Here is a 17,634-nt window from a genome sequence, read left to right as displayed (position 1 = left end):
GAAGTAACTTTGCATTCGCTGCATTTTAAATGAATGCAAAAATAAAACTTTATACATAATTTGCCCCAAAGCGAAGTCTTAAAGTCCACTACTTTGCAGTTAACTGCTGATGAATTACAACAAACTTTTCATTCCCGTCTTACGTGGATTCACTTGTGATTCACCCTGTATGACAGATTTTAAAGACTTATTTTTACAATTGCAGTTATATAGAAATTGTTCGTAATGGGTTTCCTCTCCATTTACAGTTTACAGGCGGTTATCAATTGTTAATTATCAATAGTCATAGTTAACTAAATGGCGATAAGCTGAAATTGTAAACCATATCGGCGAACATCTTTTGTAGTCAGTTAACGTAAATGTGTATATACATATATATATATATATATATGTATATATAATTGTTTAGTATTTTTTTTTTTTTTATTAATATAGCAAAAGCATCACAAGATATTCATTAAAGTATGTATCAAATTCAATATCTACAGAAACCTCACATGCATATAATGAAATCAAAAAGTACCAGGAATTAGTCTATCCAACGGCCCGGCTTTAAGTAATCGTTAAACTTTGTCTTCCTCATAAATGAATATTGACGAAAAGTAATTCAAGTTTGGCGAACAAGCTTGTAATTCATAGACATGCACTTAAGCTTGTAAGCAGTCTTTCCTAAAATCTAAACAGATTGCTTGGTATTGTGGGATATCGCGTCCCGCACCACAGCTCCTGATCTTCTTTAAAGCTCTTCAATAATTTTCACAAATCGGTTCAACAATGTGAAATCGTTTCTATTTATTATAAAAGAAAGAGAAAGAGAGAGAGAGAGAGAGAGAGAGACGATTATAGTCGAGTAAAGGCGACTATTGAATACCCTACATCAGTTATCACCTGTTGCAGTCATAAAATATCAAAAATTAAAGCCTCTTGCTATATAAAGGTTAACTTTTCATGAGAAACCTCGCATGAGAATGGTTTCGGGAAATTGATCTTTGTGATCCAAACTCACCAAAACCTCCCCCTTTTTCACCCTGAGCAAATTAGACCTTTTTGTTAGGCGAATGTCCCCACTTTTTGTAGGGAGACTTGTGTTGGAAGCCGCTTGAAAATATGATCCTATCGCATAAAAATTTACCACTTTCATCAAATATGACAAAGTATTGTTTGTCGCTGAGCTTCGTCGAAGAATACGAAAAATCGCATACCATTGCTAATATAATGCCCTTTTCAAACGGATCGTATATGGGAAAGCCGTGCTAAAAATGGCCGATTCGATTCATTTTTAATAGGACTCATCGCAAGCGCAAGAATTCTCATCAACAGCATTTCGAAAATTCCAATCGGCTGTAGGTTGAACACAAAACTATAGACGGACAGATGATCTTAAATCCATCTAGAAAATTAATCTGCATCGATCGACAGAACCTACGGATAGATAGATGGGCTCGATCTCAAGGCGTTCTGTCTATTACATAACATAAATATATCCTCACCGCAACTAATGTAGGGTTTAAATATGTCCAAAAGCAGTTCCGAATTCAATTACCATTAACACTAGTATGAAGGGCAATAAAAACTAGGACGCAATGCGAACATAAAAGCATTGTTATTATGAAAATGAACTAAAAGCTATGAAGTCGATAGCAAATTGAAGTTTAGACAACAACATTAAAAGATGCTATAAACATAAAGTTGCTCTGTGGCGGGCAAAATATAAACAGGAATGAAGTTAATGATCCGCGTAAAATGTCGCTTATGGTGTGAAGACTAAAGTGAAAGACGAAATGAATAAAAATTTTCCCGATTACTAAGCGCGGGCAGTCAAAGTAACTCTTTCTCAGTGCGGTTTGTTCAAACTGCATTCACTGCGTATACAGTAGCACTCCTAATTAAGACTTAAAATGTAAGAGGTTAGTGATATCCCTTAAGCATTCCTCTAGCTTTAAGTTTAAACAACTTATAAAGACAAATATAAATATGTATATATATATATATATATGTATGTATGTATGTGTGTATAAGTATTAAAAACACAAAAGAGAAATTTTTAAAAAACTGTTTTTTAGCTTAAGTACATAAAGTATGTAAATTAATATATAAAAATTAAACTTAAAGGCTCCAAAAATCTTCACAAGCAAATTATTCTCCACAAATAATTAAAAAGAAAATTATTTAAGCATGAAAATGTTTGCCAAATTTTTGCTCTTTTTTTTTTTTTTTTTTTAAATAAAAATAATTTTTTAAAAATATAATTTTAATTTTAAAAGGGAAGGTTTTTTTTTTTTTTTTTTTTTTTAAATATTTTACAATATATCATTTTTTTTATTGAAATTTTGGATAAAGCGATATTCATAATAATAATAATAATAACAATGAGTATAATTGTAATAATAAAACAAACGCTTTCAATGATGCATTTAATTAGCTCAACAATAAACAATATATTTAACATAAACTTGGTCTGAAACAAAAAAAAAACAATATACAGCTGAACTGAACACATTTCGCAATGAAAATATTTTCTAAATCAATTAAATTTATATTTAAAAAACTAATCAAGACAAACAGAAACATATCCGCGATTACAACTCATTTGTAATTGAAAATAATTGAAAATCAACCAAATCTCTAATTAATGTTAAACAACATGAGTAAATAAACAAAAACACAAAATTAAAACAAGGTAGAAAATGTAAAACAAAAAAAAAAAAAAAAAAAAAAGGAAAAGAATTTCCGTGCGACAACAGGGAGGGAATATGATGGACAATTAAGTCTTCAAAATAAAAAAGAAGCTGAGTTTCGCTTGATGGCTGCTATAGCTCTCGACACTTAATGTCTTAAGCAATGTGCATCCTTGGCAAAGTTTATATTTTTCATTGAAGGCTTGCCGTTCGATCCAACACAATTGTATTTTCTTGCTAGGGGGGCACAGGTTTAGCATAGGTACTTGGACTATTTTAGTTCACAAGCTAATCAACAAAAGCTGTTAGTAACCTTTGATGAGATCGAATTGTGTAGTCTTCCATTGCAATGAAATACATAATTTGATAATCTGAAGAACTCTTCTTCAGCTGACATCAAGAGCAGTTAGACAAATCTTCCCGAAACCCGAATTCGGGCAACTTCGCCCCAGTGTATGATGAGATTTTACCACGAGTCTCTTGCTTGATTAAAACACCGACGGAAATGACTAAAGCAAAGCATGAATACATTTTTCTTCTATGAGTGACTTCACTAACGAAATAAGTAATAATGAAGACACTGTGCCGACGCCTTTTGTGCAGTCTGTTAAGAACTATTAGGGGAAAAATCCCTAAATAAAACTGTATTCCCTACCGCTTAATAATAATTTGCTTCTCTTAATGCTCTCTTTATTTTTTGATTTATGCGTGACTTCACTATAGCCTACTTTTAGGAATTAAATTTCAATTATAATTAAAACATATTTTTCAAACCAAAAGTATATTATTTATAAAAAATTAATTTTGAAATATTTTTATATAAATATATTTCTTATTTTTTGTCACAAAAATACAAAAAAAAAAAAGAATTGTATCATATCTTGTATATACATATATATATGTAGAAGGAAAAAATCTGTGTATATATATATAAAAAATTAAACGCATGTCGTTTGAATAGATAAAAACTTCTATAATTTTTTTTTTTTAAATGTATTTATAATGTGTATAAAATTTCATTTTGTATATTTTCCTTTTTTCTTTTTTTTTTTTTTTTTTTTAAATATTTAATTAAATACATTCAACAGCCATAGTAAAAATATTATGAAAGAAAACATCAACAACAGCAACAACAATAACAATAGTAAAAAAGGAAAGCCTATGTAAATACTTTAACATTCACATATGCATTAATATATATCTATATATCCTTAATAAATATTGAATATTATCAAGAGCATCATAAATTCATTCGCATTAAATTTATGTATACGTAAATAATGTTTACTTTATCCGATACATTTAATTACTAATCATGAGAGGAGGTTTTTTAACGATACAAAATAAATTTTATAATCAGAAAATTGAGACATTTATGATTACATACGTAAATATACACACAACATATTTATAATAATACATATAAATAAATATCAATCAATTACATATAAAAAGAAAAAAGAAATCACAACAAACAAAAAAAAAGAAAAAAACAGAAAGATATGTTCCACAAAACAAAAACAAAAAGAAAAAAAAAACATGAGACTTTAATTTAAAAATGGATTTTCATTAATAGGAAAAAAAGCTCAAGCGTTGCAAAAGTAATCAAATTGAAGTAAGTCCTTTTTATTCACTTTGGAGCGAACTGTGGATACCCATCGGCTAAAGTCAATCAAGAAAGAAAATATATAATATATATATATATATATATATATATTAATTGTAGGCTGTCCTTGTCTCTTTTTGCTTTGAACATTTATGCGCTCCTGTTGCACACATGTATACAAAATTTTATACCAATACTGTTTTGGGCTCTAAATTGCCCATGGGCTTAAGGGCGGGATAAACACTCTATCTGTCTTGGACTCTTGCCCGGTCCTACTAAATACACGCGTACGCACTTTTATAGCAATATATGTTTTGGGCTCTAAATTGTTCAGACGGATTAAACACTCTTTCTGTCTTGGACTTTTGCACGGTCCTATTATATGTACGCATACGAACTTTTATGGCAATATTTGTTTTGAGCTCTAAATTGCCCATGGGCTTAAGGGCGGGATAAACACTCTATCTGTCTTGGACTCTTGCCCGGTCCTGCTAGATACATTTATGTGAACTTTTATATCAACATCTCCTTTGGGCTCTAAACTATTCATGGACTTATGGACGGATCAAACACTCTTTCTGTCTTGGACTCTTGCACGATCCTGCTATATACACGCATACAAACTTTTAGAGCAATATCTGTATTGAGCTCTAAATTATCCGTGGACCTATGGGCGGATTCAACACTCCTTCAAAGCAATAGACTAAATCGAACTAAATCAACTCGACTAACAACGTTGATCGAGATTATCTCTGATATATATATGTAGGGTTCCCAAAGCGAAATTCTGCATGTTACATAGAAAGGAACACATCAAACATGCCCTATTTACTTTGTAGTTTGTATTAAAAAGTAATTTATTTCAACTGTTATGAGCATATCATGGCCACGTTCTCGGTTGACACTTTATGTTCTACTAAATTTTCGAGTTTATTTTCGGCCTTTTATTTACTATACTTCGAAGTGAATTATATATGTTTTCAATCTCATCGTGCGAAACTAATTTAAGCTCACTCGCGTTCAGTTTGCATTTTTTACGTATATATTTATAGCCGGGGCCGGCAAATGAATGAATAGGCAGACAGACAGACAGACAGACAAGCATGGCCACGAATAATAACGTTATCGTCACGCGAAGTAAATATATAGATTACGATTTACCAAATTTACAGGCATTAAAAACGAACGAGGCAAGTTACACCACCAGGCGCTAAGTAATATATGCCCGATTACATTACATTATTGTGAAATATAATATGAATTTGGTGCGTATGTACTACAAAGTAAATAAAAATATTGCAATCAACCCTTAAGCGCTCCACACCACTTCGACTGCTGCAAGCCAAAATAAAGAAAAATTTAATAAAAGTTGAAAACTTTTTTATGTTCAAGCATTTATTTGCTTTTTGAGAACAAAAAACCGAATATGGACTGTAGCTGTACGCGTCGGGACTCATCTGCTGAAAGCAGGCTAGTATTAGCCATCCTAAGTTAGAGCTAATTTTTGAGTATTGCCTACCAGCGGGGATTCTTGAGTAAAGTAACCGGTGCGGGAGCAGGTGGCTATCTTATAGTCCTGCTGCCCGAGTATTATGCTAAAAATGAAGTAAACCGGAAGTGAAAGAAAGAGTTTAGAGGCAGCTGGTTTTCGACAAAGAACAAACAAGAAATTTTGTAAACTGTGCGCATGTATTTGAATGTTGTCCTAGTCCGATGGGAATTTATCGTCAGCCTTAAAATTGCATATAGAATGAGAGATACTTGGTCCATATGATATTCTACGGCTCTTAATTACTCTTAAAGTGGCTTGGGGCAGATTTGCACTGACTGATATCGTGTAGATTTCCCTTGTAAAGCGTCCTAAAAATGCTTTGCCACTCCGCTACCCATGAATCGACTTGGTCGACTTTCTCGGTGCAATTGTAGATAATTTTTTTTTTCGATTTTTTTATTCTAACGATAAGTCTATATATGAGAAAATATTATGACTAATTTTCATAGAACCATTTACATGAAAAGAGATCCTATATCTGGAGATCCTAGCCAACCAAATTGGCCAGAGTAAACTTTTTTCTAACGACCTCATTATTCTTCAACGATTTTCATGAGTAACAATGAAAAATTCGATTATTTAAGATAAAGCAACATACTCTGAGAATAAGACAACGTGTTGAAAATAGACCCATTTGGTCTCGATTAGAGCAGTGAGTGTCTCGCTTATTTTCCTCACGACTTGCTACAAACAAGAATATTTTATCGTATATAGTTTTACTTTTTATGAGAAGGGATCCTAAAGATAGACTTACATGATCCCTGGTGGAAATTTACTTTAATTAATTTTTAGTTTTTTTTTTAAACTATCTGTACTTGTCATGTACATCTTAATATTTGATCAGTACCCTATCACAGCAGATACCCCAAACTTCCAATCTTAGTTCTGCAACTTCATTGCTGTGTTAAGACTTTGCCTCATGCAAACGTGATTATACGGAAAATGATGCAAACAAAAAAAAGTCTCTTTCCATCCAAATTTTCTACATTAATTTACTAAGTCAAAACACCATTTTTGTTATGTGTGAACCAAAACAAGTACGAAATATACCTAAAAAAAAAAATCTGTGAAAATTACGCTGAAAGCGAAAATAGAGTTTATTTATCCGGACGGATAGATGGACGGACAGATGGGCTTAAATTAGAAAGATGCCTGCAAGAAATCAGATTTAATCATTAAAATTTATTTAAGTTTTAGTCCACATACGCACAACATTAACGAAGGCCAACAGATATTTCATACCTCATGGTAGCACTACGTGAAAGCGTGCTGTCGGAGAAAACAGCTTTTGACACATCTTTAACAAGCAGGAAAGAAGAAGGAGATTATCCCAGATGGAGCGGCAAGTTGTCAGTAGCTGAGAAAGAGTCGTATATAAAAGTTGAAGACGATGAAGGGAATGGAGAGATGGGAAGCGATTATGCTAATATTGTATTAAGTCAATGGGTTCTTTCTCAAGATGATTCAAAGCAATTTTTATGTCAACAGATCGATAATACATTACAAACAAACCGGGCATTCGACTTCAAATGTTCCAATGATGTTTCGTAAAAAACGCTTGTTGTCATTAAACCCAAAACGCAACGTATAACCAAAAATATAACCAAAAGCATCCGTCTAGTTGAAGCTTATAGCAACAAATACTTTTCAACCGCTTTGATTTACCATTGGGAAAATCAAACTGGCCTTTCCTCTTGCTGTATATTAATTTATATAATTTATATTTAAATATAAATAACTTCATTTATATAATAGCTTTATTTATATAATAGCTTCATTATATATTTAAAATGGCTTTATTAATATACATAAAAATATATATAAAAGAAAGAGGCAAGAATCGCGACTTTCAACTCGTGTGTTCAAATCTCAAGTGCGATAGAGTTTTTTTTGATGCTAACGCTTTAAGATATTCTCTGGCTAAATTTATAATAATAATAATAATTTTACAAGTTAGCCTAAAATTAGACCGCCATAATTTTTTTTTTTTTTATCAAATTAAACAAAACAGTAGCTAAATTTTCTGCTATTTGCAGAACGAACGCAATACTCTATGCTAATTTGCAGAAACTTCTATGCTAATCAATAAAAAACATCTGTTGAAATTCTATACAAACAATTTGACAATTTGACAACAAAAAGTAGCAACAGTAGCAGTGAATAAAGCATATAAATAAATAAATAAAGCATATTGTGGCTTTTCTTTCATTTTTTAACTTTATTGAAAATGTTTGGTTATGTTCGTTGTATATGCGTTTAAGGTGCGTTTCTAAAATTCATTATTTTGGGCAGTATATAGGAAACGAAGAAAAACGGAAACATTATTCTTCTCTCTCTCTCTCTCTCTCTCTCTCTCTCTCTCTTTATCTCCCTTACACACACCTACCATAAACATATATAAACTTATTTCGTCATCCAGAAGAAGATAAAACTAAAAAGAAATTCTAACAGGACGTATAAGCAATCTCAATTATTAGACCACTAGAGTTAGACACAATTAATTAATTTCAATTAATGATTGCACCTAAAGATAGGCAAGCAAAGCCAACGTTAAACTCTCTGCTATTTGCGAGCCAACGTTAAATTCTCTGGTTAATTTGCAAAGCCGTCGGCAAATTTTCTGCTTGTGGAGGCTTTGCTTTTTTCATACAAAAATATTAAATTCGCTTGTCTCAGCTAAGTATGTATAGTTGTTATGGCTACTTGTTAAGAGATGGCGCTGTTAGACCAACTGTTAAATAAAAGTTAATATTTTTTGATTATATATTGATGAAAATCAGCTAAAATACATTAACAGACGAATTCAATTATTATTAAAAGCTAGTACAAAGTGTATAAGTGAAAGTAAAGAAAAAAGAAAGCGGATGGCTATCAAATAAAAAAACTTGGAGAACAGAATGCGAAAAGCATAGTGGTGGGTAAGCGAGATTTGAACAATCAACTGCGCTTATAACACGGACATGATCAGAAAGTAATGGGAAGAGAGATATAGGCAATGGCCGCAACTTGGAAGATGTGTCACTAAGCGTTATTCCCTTACCGATCGAACAATCCCTATAGATACCATTACAAACCGGCCGCAATGAGACTATGATTAAACGGTCTGCGAATTGATTGCCGAGTTGATAGTTGCGTTTCTTGAACTCTTATGAGGTGGCCCCAAAATTAAAATCAAAACGAAAAATCTCTTCTGTTCCGTTTCCATTCATTTAGTTTATTATAATTTCACACATATTTGTTTTAAACTCCAGAGTTTTGCTTAATCCACGGGCGTAAGGCACCGACGTATGTGTACATAGACGGTTTACCGGTTATCCCGCAACCAAAACCCCATGAAACGATACCAAAAAGCATATCGTTGACAGTTAGCGGGCCGCCACTGTCTCCCTGACAAGAACCAACTTGACCGCTTGGATGTCCAGCACAAATCATGCGATCCGTTATACCGGGTATATTGTGAGGATTACAATAGTCGCGGCTCCACATTTGAACATAAGCATACTTGAGCTTATTCGGCAATTTAAGATCACTACTCACAGCACCAAAACCGCTTATCGTAGCTAAGGTATTTGCCGCATAATTACTGTTCATATCTGATAAATGAATTTTATTAACAGTCGAAGTATTAAAGTTTGCTGGAGGATCCAAAGTTAACAAAGCTATATCGTAGTCTTGTGTGCGACGATTATAATGCGGATGGACAATAATTTCGGTTACATTGAAAGTCTGCCCATCGCCAGCTAACAGATCCACAGTACCGGCTACCACTTTTATTGCATCAGCGTGCTGACCAGTGGTACAATGAGCAGCAGTCAAGACATAATTTTCCGATATTAACGAACCACCACAATAATGTTTACTCTTACTCTTCACTTGTAACGAGACTTGATGAGGAAACTGACCAAGAGTTGCAAAATGACCGCCTATTATACGCGTATTACAGGCGACGAAATCAAGGTCTAAAGCAAAAGAACATAAAAACAGTAAAACGAACATAATAACAACGACAAGACTTTAACGAATGTTTTGCGCTTCTTCATGGAAGGGAGCTTTTATAGGTAAAATTTTCTTAAAAGGTTTTAATGATTTCTATACATATAACCGAAGGGTAGCTTGTAGTTTGACAGATAGTTTATAATATGGTGTAGCAGACATCGTGGACATACTTAAATGCATATATATACATATACTTGTAATAATGCAAAGATGTCATCTCTGCTTTCGCGTGTACGAATTTATTCTGGTGCGACCGGAATTTCCAAGCATCAGTGTTCCAAAAATTGACCAAGTTCATAAGTGTTGGAGAAGGAGAAAACTGAAATACAGTCACAGTTATCGCATTCTCGATGAGCATGAAAACCTTTCAAAATTTTCTTGCGATCAATAAATTATTGGACTTGACTAAAACTATTCCCCGCCCGTAAGGGTTATATATAACATCATAATTCTGGTTTATGGAAGCCAGTGCTTCTAGGTTTACCTGCAACTATTGAGCTGGATAATTAAAAAGTTTGCTTGTGAAGGCGACCATAACTCTCAGAGTTGCTTTATTTTCTTATCTTTCCGCTCCTTAGGCGGTCTTATGTTAATAAACCATTTTTAAGGTCTTTTTATTGACCTCGAATTTCTAGTTTATCGCAATCATTTTCACACTTGATTTTCTTTTTTAATTAAGCTAATCGAAATCTTTGTTTACAAATTGTTTACAAATATTTTATTGATGAAAAGAAAAAAAAAAAAAAAAATACATACGAAAATTAAATAGTGTTTGTATACAAAGATAATTTTTTTCATTTTTTTTTTTTTTGTTTTTTTTTCTTTCATTTAAATTGATGACCATTACTTATCATCCAAATGTTCTTCCACGTTTCACGTTTATAAACGTTTTTATAATTTTGTACAGAAACCAAGAATTCCTATTACGAAAGAATAGATAACTAATTAAAAAGATTAAAAAAAATATTAATATATGTATATAAATATATTTATATCTTAAGAAAATCCTATCACATCCGCTAGCAAGGGCGAATGCATAAAGATCAACGTGTTTCTTCTAAAATACTCATATCCTTAAGCGGGAAATATTTTAATCCAAGATTTTTGCTAAAGATCATCCCAGTTCTTTGGCCGAGTGAGTTAAAGCTTGATAAAGCTCCATACAGGAAAACTTCCCTTCAAAGTTTGAATCACTTTCCAAAATGTAAATTTTCGCCCTTCATATATAGATCACTGAACCAACCCAAAGCTTCTTCATTTCCCATCACTTTCATCCCATCGCGTCATAGCTTCGACTAAGGATCAGAGACTAGGCGCTGTGGTGTTTACAAAACTTCAAAAACCTACTTATCTCAGTTAAAGGCTTTACATGAAATATACCGCAATACCGCAATATCGGTCGCAATAGTTACGTGCAACTTAGTTCATAAGAACGGTCCTTTTTCGACAGATATTGCCGCTATTGTCTTTCTCATACGGTATCATAACAAAATGTCCTTTTGCCCAAATGAGCTGGTGTCCGCACATCTAAACTTCACCCTGACTAAAGTGAATTTTGAGAATTTAAAATTTTTTCCAAAGATAATTAAAGCGAGAGCTTCCTTCTATAACTTCCTTCTATAACGCCTATAAAAATTGTATAAAACTATTCAGGAGACGTACAAGGGGAGATGAATTTATATTTTTGATACATTTATATAAAAAAGATTATATATTACATTTCAACCAAACCATTTCTGTGAATATATATGGAAAGAGAATATTCTTTTTTTTTTTGAAAATAGGATAAAATCGAATGCCACGCCTATAAAAATTATATAAAACTATTCAGGAGACGTACAAGGGGAGATGAATTTATAAATGTGTACACATGTACTCAATAAACACCCTTACACAAAAACCCACTTATTTTAATATTAAATAAGAAATAGGAATAATTGACAGATAAGCAGATATAGCAAACAAAGGAAAAACTAAGACAACTATTACAACATACCCTACCATATAATGAGCGGAACAAGAACAAAAATATCGATATATACAAGAGGGTTACATACCGGTCCGAACAGTGTTTGTATTACAACATTTTCGGCAGCTAGATTCCTGTTGGTGGCCAAATGCGTTATAACCAAAGGTTTATTACTCTACGTATAGAAGCGATAGTTTGAAAGGCTGCTTAAAATTGTACAATCATATATCGCAATTACCGGCAAAGGTGTGCCATCGGTTTCGAAGCGTTTATGCGGATCGATATGCTGACAATACCAATTTGTGAAAGCCATTGGTATCTCTTTACCAGGGCCGCAATTCTAGAAAAGATTCCTCTTCCGCTTTTATACTATCTCGTTATTTGCTTTTCTTTGTAATTGCTTACCCTTTTATAACACAAGCCCAAGGGCAGATTGACTTCACCGAATTTACGCGAATCGAAAGTTGTATGAATCATAGTCGATAGACCGGATGATTTCGGTGCACTAAATAACATTAAAGGATCATCTTCGGTTTCCACGCATTCCAAACGAAATTGTTGACCGTATTTCAATAATTCATTCTCTCGATCCTTCTCGTCGCCGCTTACGATGCGAAACGAATTGCGAACGCACGGTTTCACCGAGGGCGCTATAGTTAATTCGCATTCATCGTTAATTTTTTGACTATGACGTACGACTCGTTCGTTAATGATGACCGAAAGTGCCGGATGAATATCCGATGAAGAATATTCGCAGACATGCAAGTCAACTGGCATCAATTGTACTACGGCACCAAAGCGTATATTCTCCTTCGGTGCTTCCAAATTGATTTCCTTGTGAAAATTATCAAATAGATGACGAGTTTTCTCAACCAATAACTCGCCGCGATCACGTGAAAGTTTAAATTGCACGATTTTATCCTATTACGGGCATATTTGCATTTAATTTTCTCTTCTCTACTTTACTACAAATGATTAAATGATAATACTAACCGTTTCAAGACATATATCTTCGAACCAATTACCTATACGCACCACGGGTCTATACATTTTATTCAAAATAATTAATTAATTAATACATAAAAACAAAACGGCTCGGGCTTTTCGTTCAATTTATTTTATTTTTCACTCCAAAGAAAAATTGTTTAGTGACTTTTTGATCAAATGAGAAAAAAAATAAAAACAATTTATTGTGTCATCAGAAAGTTCAAAATTTGGTTTTGAAAATTTTGAAAAAAATCGATAAATTTTTTCTTTTTTTTTTTGTAATCCATCTATGGAAATGTTTTTTAAAAGTGATGCCATGCGCTCTTCAGGCTACATGGGGACATTTATTTTACCCAGTAATTTTTGTCATACTTAACTATGTAGTTGTGAGGCAACATATGATTCAAAAGTGCTTGAAAACTTGAAAGAAACTTATCCTCATGACATGTTTGGGTTTCAACTGCACGGCAGGTTGACTTTTTCTGAGTCAAGTCATCTCGACTGAATTCCACGTCTTTGCGGCTTTTATTTAAATGAAAATGCTACTCCTTAGGCTCCCGAAGCTCGGCTTGATGAAAAAATTCTTTCCGCCTTCCATGTAATTCGAAATAATATCACGCAAGACTAGAAAACCAACTATCGGGATATAGCAAAATCACTTGAAAATCGTCTTTTCTATAAAATTCATTCTTTCATGACCTTTAAACCTCTTTCTGATGTCAACTTTATCGCATGGGAGATTAAGATGCTTAACAGACTCATGTGCGATCACACATATGACAAACTTTATTTAAAGAGGCTTGGACGAGTATTATCTGATACATTCTCAGCTGACTCTTTCGAGTCAGCTGAGACTAGACTGCAGTCGAGCCTGCTGCAGTCTAGCCGGTTTAACAGCAGGCTATTGTGCTTTCATCCTAAACTAAACATAATTATGATTGAATTAAAAAATCAATTGCTTTCTTCCATTAATTTGGTAGAAAAAAAGGACAAAAATAAAAAAAACATTTATTAGAAGAAAAAAAAAGTGTTTATAAACACAGCCATAAGGTTTCGCCTAATTTCATTTTCATCATGTAAGCTTGTGCCTGAGTTCATTTTCAATTTATAAGGTCATTGTATGTGTGAATTTATAAATTTTTTATAATTAGTTTAAATATATTTTCTTTCTCAACAATCCTAGCGAGACGCTAGAGAGACTAGACTTTCATTTGAAATTTTCAATATCTATAACAAAACAAATACTAAATCTTTTATGTTCATCTTGAGCAGCTGACTGCCTTTATTAAAAATGTTGGCTTCTCCCTTTAAGTTATCATAATCATAATTAAACGTCTGGTTTTATCTAATAATATCTTTTTAAAAAAAATTTTTATAATTGCATAAATCAATCATTCCTACACAGACATAGCTTGCTGTCAATCTTCTGGTCTCAACTTCAGCATGGAGAGTATCGAATGGGCTATCACAATTTGAAAAATCAACTAACTAATCGAGAGAGATTAAAGGCACTGTATCGTCAATTAATTAATTATAATCATCAAGTGATCTGCATCTATATTACGGTTATCATTATGAAGCTCATAAAAAGATTTAAAAACTTATAACTTTGCTGGGTACATAAGTCTTATCATTTTTATGCCTGTTGCATTCATTCCTCTTTTATGTATCAAAAAAAAAAAAAAAAAACTTATTTATAGAAGCTACAGTCCTAGTATTTTACAATACTTTAATCTATTGCGTTCGTGATTGACACGTGTTAAGCGAATCGTTTGCTTATAAAGCTTTTAAAAGAAGTCACAAATGCTTTATTTCATATTGCCGTCCTGCCAATCCTTTCACCTGGTGGACGGCAATATTTCTTATTCTTTTCCTCAAGCGCACAGCCACGTGACACGCCTTTATTTTGCAACGCCGGCAGCATCGAAAGCATCGGAATTCCTTATCCACTTTTACTTTCTTAGCCCTTTTAGAAATTCTTTTCTTATAGAACTAAATGGTTTTCATGTGGACTTATTTTATCAGATAAGGAATTTTCGCGACAATATTTTAAGCAGCTGGGCTCCCGCATAGCCCAGTAAGTAAGGAGTGTCGTTATCAAGTCGTCATAATTGCGTACAACTCCCTAGGCGCCTAATTTTAGGGCCGACAAAGCGTCCCTTTCTCCCTATCACACCAGACCGCCTTTCCCTTTCCATCGCGCAATCTAAATACATATAATGGACATCTCTTAAACGAGTGACCACATTTCATTTCCACAGCGTCATTGGATGCGAATAGTTTCATTTACTCTGTTACGTCAATCGTTTGCAAAAATTGCTTTTGAGACAAAGCGCCATTCTCTACTTAAATTCTCTTTACGTCAATTTGTGTGAACACATAAAAGAAGGCATTGGGAGAAGTGTTTAATTATTTTTTGTTTAGTAAAGAATAATGCACTTCAAAGTTATTTAATAAAAAGTTCAATAACTCTTAAAAATCCTTTTCACATTTCTGACGCCCATTGTAAGCTTAATCTACACAGAAATTCTTTGGTCACGTTTTCTGCTAAATAGAAAACTATGGCAAACTAGTATTTAAGGCCAAGTGCTTGACGCTTTAATGATATTGTACTTCATGATAACGTCTCTGAAATACTTAAAGATAACATTTTTCAACATACACTCTCAGTAAAGTCAATTAAAAAAGTATCGAGAATTGTTTATTCACATAAATCACAACATTTTAGAAGACAACCATAGATTTTACTCAAGTAAAACTTTAGTGGAGTAAGGCGGTAGTGTCCAAAGGCATCTGTGGTTTAACCGGCTCCAAGCAATGCCGTCCAAGGAAGAAGATATCATTAGCACTCCTCATTTGCTTTTAGAAATTAAAAACATACAAATTTAAAAACAATTAACCTAACCACAGCCCTATACACAGCGTTATAGTTCTGACTTTGGCCAATGAACACCTTGGCTGCCACGTGGATTCATGTCACGAACGGCGATATTTAGTCGTTCGACTCTACTTCATTGTTGACGTTAGCGTAATTTTACAAAACCGCAACAAAGTCAATTTTGCTGGAGGTCAAATAAAAGCTGAAGTGTTTAAAAATTCGTAGACTTTAAAAATTCCCGAAAATTTTTTGACGGAATATGTAACATCCACAAATAAAGACGTCAAACATCGGTAACCTGTACATAAATTATACGCAATAAAAAATCGGAGACCAGATTCACCTTTTATCATATCGTCTATTGATTTACCTCATGGCCTCATCGGAGTGTATTTAACAGCCAAAATAAAGCCTAATCCTTAAAGCTCCGCTTCTATGCTACCTGTAGTATGGTAGCTTAAGAAGATGGTACATACTGATCAGGAAACCGAAACGAGGAGGTCTCAAACACCAGGAAGCGTAGATGTTTCGGAAGCAGACGATTGCACTGATAGTACTGTGCTTATTGTACAGGCGCAAATGAGCATGATGACAAAAATGTATTAGTTTTCGAAGGAGCTAATGCTTCAGTGGCTCATTTGGATGACATGTTCCATATAGTTAAAAATGGTCACATGGATGATTTGGAAAATTTAATCGAAAAGTTCGATATGGAATTAGGCGAAGAACATTCCTACCCAGGATATTTGACACTTACCGTAAATACATATTAGGCATTTCTTTTAAATGCAGATCACGGTGATCCTGACCGGGTAACATTTATCAATGAGATTGAGTTGATTTCAGACTACTTATGTTATATTTTATTCGTTGTTCATTGATTCAACTTGCTGTGGAAAAAGGTTACGAACTTTTTGTTGCCGTCTGCCCTGGCCAGGAATACCGTCTGTCTGGCACAAAAAAAAGCTTGAGAGACCCTACTGCATACAATCGGCGCGCAATTTTGGTTATTGACCCGACCCACTAGCTTTCTAAAATTTGCAAAATTGCGCTACAACCAAGAACCGCCGTAACAAAGACAATTTAAATTTGATATATAACAGATGCGGAGATATATCAACAGATCTCTTATCATTTTTTTTTCATTAAATTTTTCGTTTATTAAAAATGAATTTTAATTCAGGCATGTAGTGGTTATCTATACCCTCTTGCCTTTTTTTGACAAAACCATTAGGCTATTAATGTGGAACTTCTAAAATTTATGTCAAGTGATTTTTCTTGGAAGTGGGCACGATGCCGTTAGGAGAGTTTTTCTTCGACATCATAGAGTTTTTCCGTGATTCATTACATGCTGGACGTGGGCTTGCAAGTAGAAAAAAACACGTGCGCGAACATTGTCATATGCTCTATGACGAAAGTATATTTTCATTAGCAATCCCGCACTTATGTAATAGCAAATATTGGGTTGATTGCATTTTTAAGAAGACGGCGTAAATTGCGAAATTTAGAGAAGTAGGCGAAAACATTAAACATTCAAGCTTTCAAATGGCGAATAATCAGTTTGAAGTCGAATGGAACGAAAGAAGGAGGGGCGTTCAGATCATATACAAAAGGTAATGAAGCGGTTCGTAACCAAACGAATGAGTATTTTTTCGAAACCATAGTGTACGCAAAGGAGGTCAAAATTCTAAAACAAAATAAATTGGATTGAAGCTGAAAAAAGGAGAAAAGAAAAATCAGAACAAAATATATTGGGCTGAAGCGAGCAAGGATGGCGAAGTATATTATCTTGAACGTAACGGAAGGGTCTTTTGCTTGAAAAGGTTTTCACAGTAATCTTATGCACACATTGATAGCAAGTGTACAACTTCAACAATTTGTCCGCAGTGAATGTTGTAAACAACCAAACAAAACTAAGCTCCGGCCCGCTCCGATAGAAATTTTTTTGCATTCTTTCTAAAAATAAAT

General features: G+C 33.4%; 2 protein-coding genes across 2 annotated transcripts; both read right to left on the bottom strand.

The window, feature by feature from the left end:
* Positions 1-8,927: 8,927 nt before the first annotated feature.
* Positions 8,928-9,832, bottom strand: LOC119636297 (trypsin 3A1). The gene has a single exon (XM_038031600.1). The coding sequence runs from the start codon at positions 9,830-9,832 to the stop codon at positions 9,077-9,079; it is 756 nt and encodes a 251-aa protein (XP_037887528.1). The 3' UTR covers positions 8,928-9,076.
* An 824-nt stretch (positions 9,833-10,656) lies between these two features.
* LOC119636296 (cilia- and flagella-associated protein 161) lies at positions 10,657-12,858 on the bottom strand. Its single transcript, XM_038031599.1, has 5 exons — positions 12,795-12,858; positions 12,207-12,722; positions 12,040-12,141; positions 11,890-11,976; positions 10,657-10,752 (listed from the first exon to the last, which is right to left on the bottom strand). The coding sequence occupies exons 1-5, from the start codon at positions 12,849-12,851 to the stop codon at positions 10,657-10,659; spliced, it is 858 nt and encodes a 285-aa protein (XP_037887527.1). The 5' UTR covers positions 12,852-12,858.
* Positions 12,859-17,634: the final 4,776 nt, after the last annotated feature.

This window comes from Glossina fuscipes, unplaced genomic scaffold (genome assembly GCF_014805625.2).
Source record: "Glossina fuscipes isolate IAEA_lab_2018 unplaced genomic scaffold, Yale_Gfus_2 28, whole genome shotgun sequence".
Classification (NCBI taxonomy): domain Eukaryota; kingdom Metazoa; phylum Arthropoda; class Insecta; order Diptera; family Glossinidae; genus Glossina; species Glossina fuscipes.
This window is presented reverse-complemented; position numbering and strand designations above follow the sequence as displayed.